This window comes from Orcinus orca, chromosome 9, assembly GCF_937001465.1.
Source record: "Orcinus orca chromosome 9, mOrcOrc1.1, whole genome shotgun sequence".
Classification (NCBI taxonomy): Eukaryota; Metazoa; Chordata; class Mammalia; order Artiodactyla; family Delphinidae; genus Orcinus; species Orcinus orca.
The window spans coordinates 19,348,512-19,365,139 of NC_064567.1; the positions used below are offsets into that span (position 1 = coordinate 19,348,512).

Sequence of the window (16,628 nt, forward strand, 5' to 3'; positions counted from 1 at the left end):
ATAAACCCTCAGTTACAGCTAAACCATTCTTTTCTTACTTATCCGTGGATATCCTTGTCCATTCATTCCTTCTGTGCCACTTACCAGTATCTCACTTGCCATTCCAGCTGTCTAGAATGCCATTTGCATCTTCTCTACCTCTGCAAAACCTCAAAGGATCAGCTCTGCAACAATCCTGAACACCTTTTTTGGTCCATTTAACATGTTTCAGGATGATTACATGACACACTGTGCCAACTACCATTCTTACATTTAGCAACATTAGACCATTTGTGTGTCTGTGTCACTGCATATCCAGTTTATTAATGGGTATATAACCTAATATTACACTGTAAGAAATCTGTAAGTAATCTGTAACCTGAAAGAATTTTTTAAGGAACTAGAAAATACAGAAAACTAAAACCGATTTAAAAATTGTATAACAATTTTCTTTTTAATGTTGAGCCTTCTTTTAATTTATTTATTTTTATTTTTGGCTGTGTTGGGTCTTCGTTTCTGTGCAAGGGCTTTCTCTAGTTGTGGCAAGCGGGGGCTACTCTTCATCGTGGTATGCGGGCCTCTCACTATCGCAGCCTCTCTTGTGGAGCACAGGCTCCAGACTCGCAGGCTCAGTAGTTGTGGCTCACGGGCCTAGTTGCTCCGTGGCATGTGGGATCTTCCCAGACCAGGGCTCAAACCCGTGTCCCCTGCATTAGCAGGCAGATTCTCAACCACTGTACCACCAGGGAAGCCCAATTTTTATTACATAATAGTAATCATTTAAAATATGTAGATGACCTCTTACTTTAAAATGCTTTATTCTTGAATCTGTGGATTAATAAAGATGAGTATAATAGAGAGCTAAGAAACAATCAACCAGAGATTAATTCAAGTCATGACTAATATCACTCTTCCACTACATGTCTAAGAAAACACAAACTGGGGGCAGAAAAGTAGAAAAGTAAGAGGAGGAGAAAAATGGAGGAAAGGAAAGAAAGGAAAAAAGCAAAGAACACTGTCATACCTTGACCTCAAAACAAGTAAACATAATACATGAAATGAAATGTTATTTCTACGTTAGACCCATCACCTTGTACTATTAGATCAGTTTTAGTTTTATGTTCTTTATCTGTCAAATAGCTTATGCCAACAGTATATGTACACATTAACATGAAATGGCAACAGTATTGCCAAGTGTATGATTTGGGGACTACAAGTTACTCAGAGATTTAACACACAGTTGATGCCTCTTTAGTGTCTTAAATACATCTTAAGGGTGAAGGGAGTGGGGAATGGGAAGTGATTTCTAATGGATACAAACAGGGACTTCCCTGGTGGCATGGTGGATAAGACTCCATGCTCCTAATGCAGGGGGACCGGGTTCGATCCCTGGTCAGGGAACTAGATCCCACATGCATGCCACAACTAAGAGTTAGCATGCCATAACTAGGGGGCCCACATGCCGCAACTAAGGAGCCAGAGAGCCACAACTAGGACCCGGCACAACCAAATAAATAAATATTTAATGGATACAAACAAGGTTTCTTTTTAGGGTGATGAAAATTTTATAAAATCATATCATGGTGATGGTTGCACAACTCCATAAATATACTAAAAAGCATTGAAATCTATACCTTAAACAGGTAAACCTTGTGGCAGGTACATTAAATCTCAATAAAGCTCTTTAAATAAACAAATGAATAACTCATTCCATAATATGGAAGATAGCCTCCCCAATCATCTTTTGAAATGACATGTGTGAAAGGTATATCTCATTTAATAAGCCAGAAACATACTTTCATTTTTTCATTTCAAGTTAATGTCTGATGGAACTTAAAGTTCCTTAGTTTATTATAAACATTTTTAATATGAGATAATGGGTTTTGTTTTCAGAAGTGTAGGAATTATATACATTTGACAAATCCAAAGTAAGTAGGGCTAAGTAAGGCATATCTTACTTTGTTCATAACCATAATTAATTCTTCATAAATCCTATAAATAGGATCCTAGTAGATTCAAAAGTTGTTTTAAACTTAGAACATTAGTCTTATTCAAATATCAGATATCAAAAACTTATTCATAAAGCATTTTATAACCTTGTGACAACAGGATTACATAGTCTATAACATACTTCCTAGGGCTTAACGTATTCAGGTTTTAAATGCCATAAGTACTGATACAAATAATTCCATTTGATAATATTATATTCTAATACTGTCCAATACATTTGCATAACACAAATATTTTTATTAGTATTTCATGGTACATCTCTTTCCATTCATATACTTTTAATCTGTCTATATCTTTATGTTTAAAATCTCTTAAGCCCAAAATGAGGAACTTGAATTAAAAGATGAGGATAGGGCTTCCCTGGTGGCGCAGTGGTTGAGAGTCCGCCTGCCAATGCAGGGGACAAGGGTTCGTGCCCCAGTCCAGGAAGATCCCACATGCCGCGGAGCGGCTGGGCCTGTGAGCCATGGCTGCTGAGCCTGCGCGTCCGGAGCCTGTGCTCCGCAACGGGAGAGGCCACAACAGTGAGAGGCCCACGTACCGCAAAAAAATAAAATAAAATAAAATAAATAAAATAAAAGATGAGGATATATTCTTCAAAATGCCACTGTTATAATAAAAGGTAAAGAAAAGCTATGGAAATGTTCAAGCTTAAAGGAAACTAAAGAGGCATGAAAAGCAGATACAGTATCTAATGCTAGACTGGATTTTCTACTGGAGGAGCAAAAAAAAAAAAAAAAACTGCCCTAAAGAACATTACTGGGTCAATCAACAAAACTAGGAAATAGAAAATAGATAACAGAGAAAACACACACAAGTACATATATAGAGAGAGAAAACAATTGATAAAGTGACAAAATGCTAACAGCAGTTGAATTTGAATTAAGAGTTATATGGGCACCCTTTGTACTATTCTTACCTTTCTAAAAGTTTAAAGTTATTTTAAAATTTCAAAAAAACAACATAAAACGTATCTCTTGTAAACAGTATGGTTGGGTTTTTCTTTTTTTAAACCAATCTGACAAACTCTGCCTTTAAATTGAAGTATCTAGTCCATTTACATTTAATGTAATTACTTACATGGGTGGTATAAGTCTAACATGTTGCTATTTGTTTTCTATTCATCCTATCTTTGTTTTGTACTTTATCTTTTCTTTCTTCATTGTTCTTTTTTCTTCCTTTCCTGCTTTTTTCTCTTGGATTAATCAAATATTTGTTCACTATTCAGTTTTATGCCCTTTACTGGCTTTTCAGCTCTACATCTATTTTACAATTTAATGTTTGCTCTAGGGATTATAATATGCATCCTTAACTTACCACAGTTTACCTTAAACATTGTATCTCTTCATGTATAATGTAAGAAACTTACAGCAGTAGAGTTTCATTTACCCTATTCCCATCTTTTGTGCAATTATTGTCATACATTTTACTTCAAAATATATTATAAAACCCACATACATTACTATTGGTTTTGCTTTAAACAAAAATTAAGAAATGAGAAAAATATATTTTATTTTTACCCACATATTTACCACTTCTGGACTTCTTTATATTTTCCTGTAGATGAGTTACCATCTGGTATTGTTTTCCTTTAGTCTGAAAAACTTTCTTTAACATTTCTTTAAGTGCAGGGCCAGTGAAAACAAATTCTTTCAGCTTTAGTTAATGTGAAAACGTCACTATTTCACCTTCATTTCAAATGATTTTTTCAGTGAATATAAAATTCTAGATTGACAATTTTTGTATTTTATAGCACTTTCAAGATGGCATACATCAATTTCTGGCTTGTATTGTTTCTGATGAGACATTAGTGAACATCTTTATCACTGGTTCCCTGTAGGCAATGCACTCTTTTTCCTCTGGCTATATTTAAGATTTTTTTCTTTGCTTTTCAGCTACCTTATGATAATGTGTCTAGATATAGTTTTCTTTGTGTTAAACTTCCTTGGATTTGTTGAACTTCTTGATCTGTGGGTTTATGTTTTTCAACAAATTTAGAAATTTTGGGTCATTGTTTCTTCCAATAATTAACTGCCCCAATCTCTCTCCCTGCTCTCCCTCTGTAGTTCCAACCACACAAATGTTAGACAGCATGATACTGTCCCACAGGACATTATGGCTGTGCTCATTTTTCTTTTCAGTCTATTTTCTCACTGTACTTTAGTTTAGATTGGTTTTGATTGATTTTCCTTCAAGTTTTCTGATCCTTTCTTATACAGCATGCAATCTGTTGCTAAATCCATCTGGTAAGTTTTTCATTTCAGATATTTTCATCAAATTTTTAAAATTCTGGTTATTAGTCACATTTTTCTGCTTTTTTGCAAGTATAATAATCGTATGCTGCACAACGTGGATGCTTCATTATTGAGATACTAGATTATATTACTTTATTTACAGGTGGATCAGACTAATACTGTAGAGACTTGGTTTGGGGCTTTGTTACATGAAATTACAGTATCACGTACACTATGGCTAGAACAGCCCAATTCCTAAAACATCTGAGGTCACATATGAAAGCACAGGATGTTCACTAATTTCTCCCCACACTGGCTGGTCTGAATTCCAACGTTTCTGAGCATTTGGCAACTTCTGCAATTTCCATTCAGCTCACAGTCCCACAGTAGCTATATTCTACCTTGGAGTGGGTGAAACTTCACATCTGACCAAAGGCTCAACACTACTCTTTTCATATTTCTGGGGTTCCTTCTCTCTGCAATTCCCTCTCCTTCAGTATCCTAACCCACAAACTGCAGCTGCCTCCGCACCCCTGAACCCTGAACTCTGCTTCATCTACTACTTAGAGCCTGCTGATGTTTGTTCACTTTCCTATGTCATAGTTTGAAAGTGTCCCCAGAGAAGAAGCTGGGATGTATGTGAAAGTGACCTCATGTATTCGCTTCTCTCAACTGATGATGCTGATCGCCTGAGTCCACCCAGTTTTCAAGTTACTTATGGTAGGAGATAACCACATCATGGACAGAACCAGAAGTCCTTAATTCTAACTATTTTTGAAATAGCTTTAAAATCTATTATCTTATTTCATCATTAAAATAAACATGTAACCTGAAAAGCATTTATTTCCATGACAGATTAGCAAACCAAGATATAAAATCTTAAATAACCAGTTTCCAAGCAATAAAGATATTTTATTCAACACACAAATATTCATCAAGCACCTACTATGGGCACGTGGTAATTGACATAGCAGCAAAACAAACTCATGGAATATAGTTGCAACCTATATTCTTTCTACTGAACCATCAATAAAGCACACAGACTGTATCCCAAAAACTGTCTAATGAATGAATAATCAGGAATCAATCAATCCACCAAGAGCATGCCTATACTCTCAAAAATAACTACAATCTACATACATGATTTATTTTTTTCCTGCAAAGAATCCTATTTGCCATGCAAATAATTTCATTTCTACACAGTTATATTTTTCAATTCCCTATATACACTTAATTTTTTTCCTATTAGTAGATACTGTCTAACCATGTCTCTTCTATATAGCTATGTCAAATTTGCTTCAGCTAACTCTTAATCGTATTTCTCATTTTCATCTGGCCATATCAAATATATTTGCCTGGCGCATGGAGAGAAAACATAATAAAATTTCTAAATACCCCCTCTGCAGCATCATACCAAACAGTAATATCATTCCTCCGATCTTCAACAGATCAATCAAAGTGGTACATTTATACCTTACAGGTTTATCTTCATCTCTTAAAATAAGCTCTTGACCTGTCTTTTACCCCAACATATGCAAGAGCTGACTGTAAGAAAATGGTCATAAACTTAAGCTACATATGTTTAGATCCTTGATTGCTACGTATTGAGAATCTCCTAATTTTAAAGCCTGGCCAAAAGAAGTTTGTTTAAAAGGTCTTTTGAAAATGATAGAAGTTCATAACATCAGCAAGCATCACCTTTAAATAGGAACACTACATTCTCACTACTTATGATTAAGAGAATATTTTAGGTGGCTGATTTTTTTATGTTCCTACCTGTTATTCCGAATCCAGATGGGCACCCTCTGTAAAAGGATCTTACCTGCAGCACATCTTGGATCTTCACCCACACGTCTGCCATGTCATACAATTTGACATCTTCCTGCTGAGTCAGTGGAGTCACAACAGTGTCTTGCAGGTACCCCAGGACCACAGAGTGTGCAGCAGCTACAGCATTAAACTTGTCAAACAGCAACTCCAGCAGTTCTAGAAGTAACCTAGTGAAAAAAATAAACATTTACATACAAACAAACACAAAATGATTGACACTGACCTGCAAGAAAAACATCAAACTCAAGTGAAGTAGCACACTACCATGTAAACAGCTCATTAAATTTCAACAGATTTCATTTCAAACAGTTGTCTGATCTAAGTAACTTTTGAAAATTTATCTAAGTGTCTGTTTCCTCTGCTATAAAATGGACATGGTGAAGTCAGACAGACAAAGTATTATATGATCACTTATATGTGTGATCTAAAAAATAATACAAATGAATCTATATACAAAACAGAAACAGACTCACAGATGTAGAAGACAAACTTATAGTTACCAAAGGCGGAAGGGAAGGGGGAAGGATAAATTCGGAGTACGGGACTAACAAATGCAAACTACTATACATAAAATAGGTAAGCAATAGATTTTACTATATAGTGCAGGGAACTATATTCCATATCTTATAATAACCTATAATGGAAAATAATCTGAAAAATATATATGTATAACTGAATCACTTTGCTGCACACCTGAAACTAACATAATATTGTAAATCAACTATACTTCAATTTAAAAAAATGGACATGGTGTAAAAATTTTAAAGACAATTTTAAAGTCCCTAAACCAGCAGTAGCAGCTCAGTAAACATTTGTTTCCTTTTTAACATAATTCAGTGATCACTATACTCTCTTATTTATATAGGTAGTTTTTCTAAGGAATTCAGGCAATTTTTCAGACAACAGTTCGAATGTTACAGAGAATGTGCTATTCTCTAGCAATAAATTGGGCACTTTGGTAAGGACACTAATCCTTTTAGTCATGGAAAGCTGCGCTTACTCCCATTCAAATGTATGGCCTAACTTGCCAGAAAAAACTACACACCTGCTGAGAAATCTGACTTTCACCACAGGGAGCAGCTTGGACCTCCGCATTATCTCATTTTGCATCTTGAGAGATGGACACATATTATTACATGAATTTTACATACTCAAGGACACAAAATGAGGCTGCAAGGCAGCTGACCCCAGAACAAAAGTTGATTTTCATGTCAGAGCACTGAGCCACCTACCTCTCTCTATAGTTTTACAGTGGAGATGTATATTCAGAGATGGCTCAGAGCTTCATGTCATGGATGCAAAGTAATTCCCCCATCACTGAGCCTTACAGCATCACTGATCACTCACACTTGGAATCATCCTTTCCTCCTCTGAAGTTGTATTTTATTCCACTTTTAAGGAACTTATCACACATATGGCTCACATACGTGACTCAATCAACGTGGGTCACATTTATTTATATATAGACATTTTACCTCCCTTCCCCATTATGAGTCCTTTAGAGCAGGCACTGCTTTATACATCTCTGTATACGCAGGAGCACTCAGAACAGTGAGCAGCAAATATTGGCTGAATGAATTTAATGTGTATACCATGAATGAGTACAGACAATTTTGGAATGTGACCTTTATTGTATAATCTGTGGCTCTCAGTTCATAGTTCCTAAGTAGACTTATAAACCAACCTGGAAAGTAGAAAAAGAAAGCAAAACATCTTGTCAGCAATGTCGATTAACAAGATTTTATTACCATAAATAAGAGGCTGTAACTACAATCTCATCAAAACGTATAGCATAATATCTATTCCTAGGGCTTCTTTATTGACCAATTACTGTAATTAATGTGCCAATGTGACAGCCAATAATTATCTTATGATAAAACCCTAATATCTCTGACATTTTTATTTAGACAAGACAGAATCAATAAAAATGTACATATTCCTCCCAGTCTAGAATATATATATATAATCCAGAAATTACACATCGTATTTGTAAATAGGAGCCATTCTACCTTTGAATGATGATTTTTTAAAATCTTTTAAAGGTAAATTCATATTTATACTCACATTTACCTAAAACAATTCTTCACTTTCATCTGTGTTATGTAAGAACTACTCAAAATCAGCAGAAAGAGGTACAAAGTACAGGAAGTTGTATCTAACTTAACTAAAATAGTTAATTCAGTGTTGGTAAATAATCTGTGTAAGACTGGTATCTGGCATCATACAGAGAAAATACCTGATTAAGTAAGGTTCTACTTTTCAAATAAAGATTTATGCTGAGTATGTAAAAGCCTGTGGTTCCCAAATGTCAATCCACAGACCACAATGTATTTTTCAGTGGTAGACAGAAAAATAAGACCATATATTCACGTTTCACAAAGGTAAATTTGTTTGATATTTTTGGTATTCTCTTGGTAAGAAAAATCTGTTATTTTCTCCCATGACTGCAGTTGTATTGCCAAATGTCCTTACTTGACAAAATTAAAGCGTAGTAACCTTATGCTATACCCAGACATTTCTGGAATGATTTTTTTTTAATTTTTATTTTATACTGGTGTATAGTTGATTTACAATGTTGTGTTAGTTTCAAGTGTAAAGTGATTTAGTTATACATATATCTATTCTTTTTCAGATTCTTTTCCCAGATAGGTTATTACAGAGTACTGAGGAGAGTTCTCTGTGCTATACTGTAGGTCCCTGTTGATTACCTATTTTATGTATAGCAGTATGTACATGTTAATCCACCCTCCTAATTTATCCCTCCCCCTCACCTTTCCCCTTTGGTAACCACTAGTTTGTTTTCTTTGTGCGTCTGTCTCTGTTGAAATGATGTCGATGCATGACATTCAGAAGCGTAAGGCATGCTGGTATCCAACTTCCCAATGGCGTGAAGTTCTAGGTACAGGCCTACAAACCAGCAATAAAGCAGGAAACACTGGAAGAGGAGTGGCTCCTCTGAATGGAGGGGCTGCTGTCTGGTTATCTCCAGGGCCACTAGGCTCCATGACTACACACACCTTGGCTGCCACTCAAGGACAAGAGCAACTCAGCAACCAGGGGCAGTGCTCTGTTTAGAAAAGAGACCTAAGAGGGAACTGAGGTGTAAAATGAGGTCCATGGTATCTTAACAGTATGGAAATAGCAATCCCTGGATAAAATGCAACACACGACCACCTTCGGCCACACCTGGAGGATCAAGACCAAGACAGATGTGTTGTAGTATGACTATCAGAGCCATAAGACAGGCTACAGAGGGAAGAAAACAAGAAGAGCCAGGCTGGAAATCAAGACACTCTATTTGCCGCTCTGCCTACCTTGAAACATCCACCAATTTCAAAGAGAGGGAAGCTCTCCTCTGCCTCACCACAGCACAGTCTCGACAATACTAATAAAACCCGCAGCTCTGACATTAAAACTTAAAACTTTTGTGCTGCAAATGATGCCATCAAGAAAGTGAAAAGGCAACCCAAGAAATGGGAGAAAACATTTGCAAATAATTTACCTGATTTGTATCTAGAATACCTCAAGATTTCTTACAACTAGTAACAAGACAACCAAATTTTAAAATGGACAAAGGATTTGAATATGCATTTCTCCAAAGAAGATATATGAATGACCAGTAGGCAAACAGAAGATGCTCAACATCTCAGCCATCAGAGAAATACAAATCAAAACCAGGAGATACCAGTTTTTGGATGGTTATAATCAAAAAGACAGACAATACAAAGTACTGGTAAGGATGTAGAGAAATTTGAACTCTCATACAGCACTGGTGAGAATGTAAAAATGGTACAACTGCTTTGGAAAACACTTTGGCAGTTCCTCAAAACATTAAACATAGAGTTACCATACGTACCCAGCAATTCCACTCCTAGGTATATACCCAAGAAAAACAAAAACACACATGTGCACAAAAATGTGTACACAAGTGCTCACAGCAGCATTATTCATAATAGTAAAATATTAAAATAGTAGTAAAATAGTAATAGTAAAATCATAAAGTGGAAATAATCCAAATGTCCATCAACTAACAAATGGACCCAAAAAACCCGAGGTATATTCATACAATAGAATATTATTTGGCTATAAAAGGAGATGAAGGACTGATACATATTACAACATGAACCTTGAAAACATTATGCAAAGTGAAAAAAGTCACAGAAGACTACGTTGTGACTTTGTGTGATTCTATTTATATGAAATATCCAGAATAGGCAAATTGCACAGAAGGAAAATATGTTAGTGGTTCTTAGGTAGGTGGGAATTACCCACTAAAGCATATGGGGCTTGTTTTGTAGGGGGGACATAAATGTTCTGGAACTACAGAGCGGTGATGGTTGCACACCCTGTGAATACACCAAAAACCAGTGTTTCAAGGGGTGATTTGTGTAGTATGTGAATTATATCTCAATTTAGCTGTTTTTTGTTTTTGTTTTTTAAATCATCAGCTGTGGCTCTGAGTCAGGCCAGTGAGGGCCCAACACCTCCCCTGTGGTGAAGTGAAAACATATAGAACAGTGAAAAAAGGAAACTGATGTCTCAAAAAGTGAAGTAGTATGAACACTGACTCCTTCAGAATCTTACTACCAGGAGGACATTAGTTTTTCTCTATTGGTTCACTTGTTTTTTGTTTGTTTTTCCTTCTTACATAAGTAACCGGTAAAGAAACAAAAGATGCACATTCTTTCCCAACATTGATAATCCCTAACCCTGTAATTATGAGAAAATCTCTCAACTTCTTCAAGTGTTCCTATCTGTAAAACCAAAGTATTAATTAATACCTGTTCAGGAGCCTCACACAACTGATGGATGGATCACATTAGAAAATGGACAGAATTAGTTGAGGTAATTGTACTGTATTAAAGAGAGAGGAGGTTTCAGGATCCTTTTGTCTGGATTTCTGGCTTGAGCAACTCTGAAGACAATGGTTACCCTTCCTGAGAGAAAGAGAAAGAGAAAGAGAGAGTGGGGAGAGGGAGAGAGAATGAGAATGAAGTGAAGACAGAAACTGTTGAAAAGGAGAGCTGTTGGGTTTAGATCTGAAGATGTTAAGTTTAAGGTGTTACATACCGGTCCTCTGATATGCAAGTCTGGAGCCCAGGAGAGACACTGATTTTTGGAAATTTACAAAGTGATAAATATTTGAGAGGATGAGATTACTCAGGGATAATATGCAGAGTAAGAAAAGCAAGCCAACATTCCCCGAAATAGCAGCAGTGAAGAGATGTTCAGGAAGTAGCGAGGCAGGAAAACGACAGGAAGGAAAATTGTAGAAGACAGTGGAGAAGAGAATAGCAACAGAGCCAAGGCTACACGGCAGCCAGCTGATGTAAAGACAGAAATGTACAACTCACAGGTCCCAGTGACCTTGGCAAGAAGGGTTTCAGGGGAGCACTGGATGCTGAACTCAGCAGCGGGATAAGGAGTGAATGGCTAAGAAGGGAAAGAATCCAAGTCAATCACACACTTTGCAAAGGCTGACCATTCCTCACCAACACATGCTCTCCTAAAAAAAGAAAATGAAAAAGCAAGTGACTCTCTCCCAATGCAGCAAGAATAAGAGAGACCAGGAATCACTCACATGAACAAGACATAAAATGCAGTAGTCTGGCCCAATTTAAAGCTACCAGAAATAAACTGAAATATGCTGTTAATATCCACAGGCACTCGCTGGCTGCCCACCTGACACTAGATTGAGAAAACAAGTGTTTGCCTTTCCCTGCAGACACACTCAGGATGACCTGCACACACAGAGCCCCACAAAAGTCATCCCCTGAAATTGAAGACACGGGGAGGGGGAAGGGTAAGCTGGGACGAAGTGAGAGAGTGGCATGGACTTATATACACTACCAAATGTCAAATAGAAAGCTAGTGGGAAGCAGCCGCATAGCACAGGGAGATCAGCTCGGTGCTTTGTGACCACCTAGAGGGGTGGGATAGGGAGGGTGGGAGGGAGACGCAAGAGGGAGGAGATATGGGGATGTATGTATATGTATAGGTGATTCACTTTGTTATACAGCAGAAACTAACACACCACTGTAAAGCAATTATACTCCAATAAAGATGTTAAAAAAAGAAAAAAGTCATTCCCGACCCTACTCCACCAACAAAATTTCAACTAAATAAAAGATGATATAAAACATGACACTGCAACTAGCTCAGTTGCTTAAATCCTGTTAGGATCAAGGTTTTCACCACTGATCCAAAAGACAAAAGAGCAGGCAGAATCATTAAATTACTAGAGATTCCTTAAATTGAACTGAATAAAAAAAGGCCTCAGACAGGAATAAGCCTAAGAACCATAGAGATTAGAATTTCAGTTAATTGCAATTTCTACCAGTCAGAAGAAGATCATGCATGCAAATGCGCGCGCACGCACACACACACACACACACACACACACACACACACACACACACACACAGAGGTTATTTCCAGAGTCGTAAAACAGTATGCAATAATATGCAATACAACACCACAGTCAGTGAAAGAAAACTTCAATCGTGGGATGGCAATGTGGTATAAATGCCGGTATAAAGGACTGGCATTAGAAAGCTGGACTTGGTACCAGCTCTCTACTGAATAGCCATGGGAGTTTCAGTACATCATGGGACTGTTCCAAGTCTCAGGCTCCTCAAACACAAATTTCCTCAATTACAATTTCCTAATCACAAACTGTGAGAATTAAACGCAATAATATAAGTGAAACTATACTAAAAAGCAAGCTCAAAACAACAGTAAATTGCTTCCTTTAACGGTTACCATCTAGAGGGGGAAAAGGCGGGGGGCGGGGGGGGGGGGGGACAAGAGATACTCCAGATGTCCCCATGGCCCAGCTGCATCTCTGTCCTTCCCCCAGCTTAGTGAAGTCCTGCTTGTATTCCATAAGATACACTAGTATCATCCCAATAGAACCCCTCTTTAATTCTGTTAGTTGGAGGTGGGTTCTGTCACTGCTAACTAAAAGAGGTCTAATTCACAAAATAACAGCCAATTCCTTCATTCCCCTTTCATTCTAAAATCCCTCAAAAAAAAGCAGATGATCACAATGGACTGAGAGAAGTGACAAAAGAGCAACATGCATGGCCTCCTGGGCCAGAGAATAAGAACACAGTCCCTGTTTATGTGTGGTTATGTACCCACACCTCTCCCCCAACACATGGCCCAATGCCTAGAGTGGAGAAAACAGTTAAGCTGTGGGTGCCTGAGTACATATGAGTAAAAGAATGAGCAATTTAGGGTGGCAGTATTCGGAGAAGTCCAGGACTAGAGCCACCAGCCTGGGGTCCTCTGCATGGGGCCAGCAGCTAAAGCCGTCATGATGGACGAGAGCCCTTAAACGGTGAGGCTGGAGTGAGATAATGATGATGACAACGACGAGGACCACAACAAAGACAACTACGTCTTCACAGCCACACTGATGACAACAGGCCAGGCGCTGTGTGAAGTGCACACTTTATCCTCGGGAGAACCCAATGAGGAAGGTACTACTTTTATCCCCACATTATAGACAAGAGAACGAAAGCTCAGAGATAAAGAGAGACCAAAGGACTCGATTTTGGAGAATGTTTCTTTTAAAGGATGTTAGGAAAAAAAGTAATTTAAGAGAAGAGGCCAGAGTTATCAGTACTATCAAATGCTACAGAAACCAAGGCTGGAAAGAGCATCAACAGAAGTCTATCCTGCCTCTATTTTCTCACTGCCAACCAGTTTACCCCTGGTACTCTACTAAAACAATTCCTGCAAAAGCCTCAAATCATCATTTTGCTCAATCTAAGATATACATACTACTCCATATAAAATAGATAACCAACAAGGACCTACTCTACAGCACAGGGAACTATACTTAATATTTTATAATAACCTATAAGGGAGAAGAATCTGAAAAAGAACAGATACATACACATGTATAACTGAATCACTCTGCTGTACACCTGAAACTAACACAACATTATAAATCAACTATACCTCTAAATAAATAAATAAGACCTCTTCAGTCCTTATTCAAGGAGGTGCAGTGCTTGTTTCTACTGACCACTCACTCCTCCTTGAAACACTGCCTTCCACGGGCTCCAACCCTATACTCTCCCACTCTCCTTCCACCTCCCTGGTCACACCTTCTCAAGAATCGCTTCCTCAGCCTGTTCCTTAAATGCTGTCAACTCTTCTCAATCCTCATACTCTCTCTGGGTGAGCTCGTCCACCACTTATGTCTTCAATCATCCACCCGCTAATGACTCCCAAACGTATCTTCTGTCCAGACGGCTCTCCTGAGCTGTAGACATCAAACCTAACACGTCTTAAATAAAACTCATCATTCTCCTACCCAAACCTACTTATCCATTTACCTAAGTCAGTGAACGGTATCACTTACCCCAGAAAATCATCCTCCCCTCCCCTCTTCCTCAAATCCAATCAATTACCAACCTCTTTTATTTCTACCTCTTTACTACCTCTACCATGGGCCTACTTTAGCCCATTGCCACTGTTACTCTGCTAATGCAGGCCTTATCATCTCTTCCCTGGATTTTTAAAACAACCCTTAGAGGAGACTCCTCTCCTCCAGTCCTTGCCTCTCCTTCTCTAGACTGTAAATTCAATGAGAGTAAGAACTATACCTGATTTATCACAGTATTCTAATATTTGTCATAATAGTAAGCATATGACAGGCAATAAATGAGTATTTGTTCAAAGAAAGAATGAAACAATGAGCTCCAGCAGATGGGGGAGATAGAGACCGGATTACAGATAACAAGTGGCAAGGAAATATGTATTACTGACTGTGATCTCCTGGAGGGAAATCAGAAGACCACAACAAAAATATTTCACACAAAATTCTCCTCTCAGAAAGATAACCTCATCAACATAAACATGAGAACGAAAAGAAATATAGTTACAAGCTGAAAGATATATATGCATTCAGAGCTAACTTTAATAATACTGTGTTAAAATCTATTTTGTATTAAAAAACATGAAAGAGTCAAGAAGAAGCAAATATTTGTTCTTTAAACATACTTCCAATTACCTGGCAGGTTTTAAAAACAGGCTTCTTATAAATACAAGCAAAATGTTACCTATTCTTCCAGAGAGCCTACTAACTTCCTACCCACAACGACTCCTATGTATCTCATCTTGGAGTGCCACCATGAAAAAAGGCAGAGAATTACGGAGAAGAAAATGTTCAGGAATAGTCACAGTTGCACACGTCAGGAAATGTCTATGGTATAAAGCTACATCATCAAGCTGTGAAAAATGTTCAATATTTAAGGTGAGATTCAACTATCTGGATCTAAATTTAACATCCAGGGAACCTTGAGTTAGTCATTTGGCTGGAAAATCCATGTTAGCAGCCAAGAAGCTGCCTTGCTTGGTCACGAAGTGAAGATACACACACAAGGTAGAAAATCAGTCCTGCTCTACTACTTATCTACTGAGACCTTAATATCAGGTTTCTGCGTTTTCCCACTGACAGACAAAGGCATTAACCACAGAATATTTATTTCCCTACTTCTATGTTCTAAAAGATAAGAAAATACTGAACTCTGAGCTTAGGTCTTATAAGGTTTTATATGAAAAATTAAAAGAAACTGATCATCAATTATTTCATATCAAAATGGTCTTTGTTTTACATTCCTGTATCTCACATACACATTTTCATAATAAGCTTGGCTGAGCTAGTATTTTTCATTTCAAACAGGACATAGATGCCATTTAATCTGCAAGGTTATCTAATACCTACTTCTAAGGGATAGAGATTAGTTTCACCACTTTTATTAATAACAATCTTCATGTAAAGAGCAGTTACTATTTGAGGAGTGCTGACTAATTCTCCATCTGCACTATGAAAAGAATAGGAAAAAACTATTAGCAATATAGAATGAAACACAGTAAAAATAAAAAGAACCAGTCCTGGCTCTAGTAATTGCCTTCCTGTGTCACTTCCCCACTCGTCAAGTCAGCCTCTCATGCTCAGTTTCTGAATTCTTGGTAGATGACCTCGAATGAACTTCTAGTTCTAACGTGTGGCAAATTAGGGAGTGAAATTAGAAAATAAACCCAGGCCCTTTTTCTTTGAATTAAAGTATTAGTATCATTCTTTCAAAAGCCCTTCCCAGGACAGTCTCCTCAACAAAAGATGATCAAAAAACTGAATGGTCATATGCAAAAGAATGAAACTGGAACACTCTCTTACACCATACACAAAAATCAACTCAAAATGAATTAAAGACTTGAACTTAGAACTGAAACCATATAACTCTTACATGAAAACACAGGAATAAGAGCCTTGACATTAGTCTTGGCAATGACTCTTTGGATTTGACACCAAAAGCAAAGATAAACAAGTAGAGAACCACATCAAATTAAAAGCTTCTGCACAGCAAAGGACACCATCAACAGAATGAAAAGCAACCTATGAATGGGAGAAAATATTTGCAAACCATATATATGATAAAAAGTTAATATCCCAAATGTATAAAGAACTCACACAACTCAAAAACAACAACACAAAACCCAATCCGATTAATGGGCAGAGAAACTGAATAGACATTTTTCGAAAGAAGACAAACAAATGAC

The 16,628-nt window shown here is 37.3% G+C and overlaps 1 protein-coding gene across 2 annotated transcripts in view; it reads right to left on the minus strand.

Annotated features, from left to right (window-relative positions):
* The window catches only part of EXOC4 (exocyst complex component 4), an 811,980-nt gene that overhangs the window by 687,394 nt on the left and 107,958 nt on the right, over nucleotides 1-16,628 (minus strand). For both annotated transcript variants that reach the window (XM_004272179.4, XM_049714951.1), the window contains exon 7: nucleotides 6,046-6,220. In XM_004272179.4, the coding sequence (XP_004272227.1) occupies nucleotides 6,046-6,220 (175 nt within the window). The remainder of the gene's footprint in view (nucleotides 1-6,045; nucleotides 6,221-16,628) is intronic.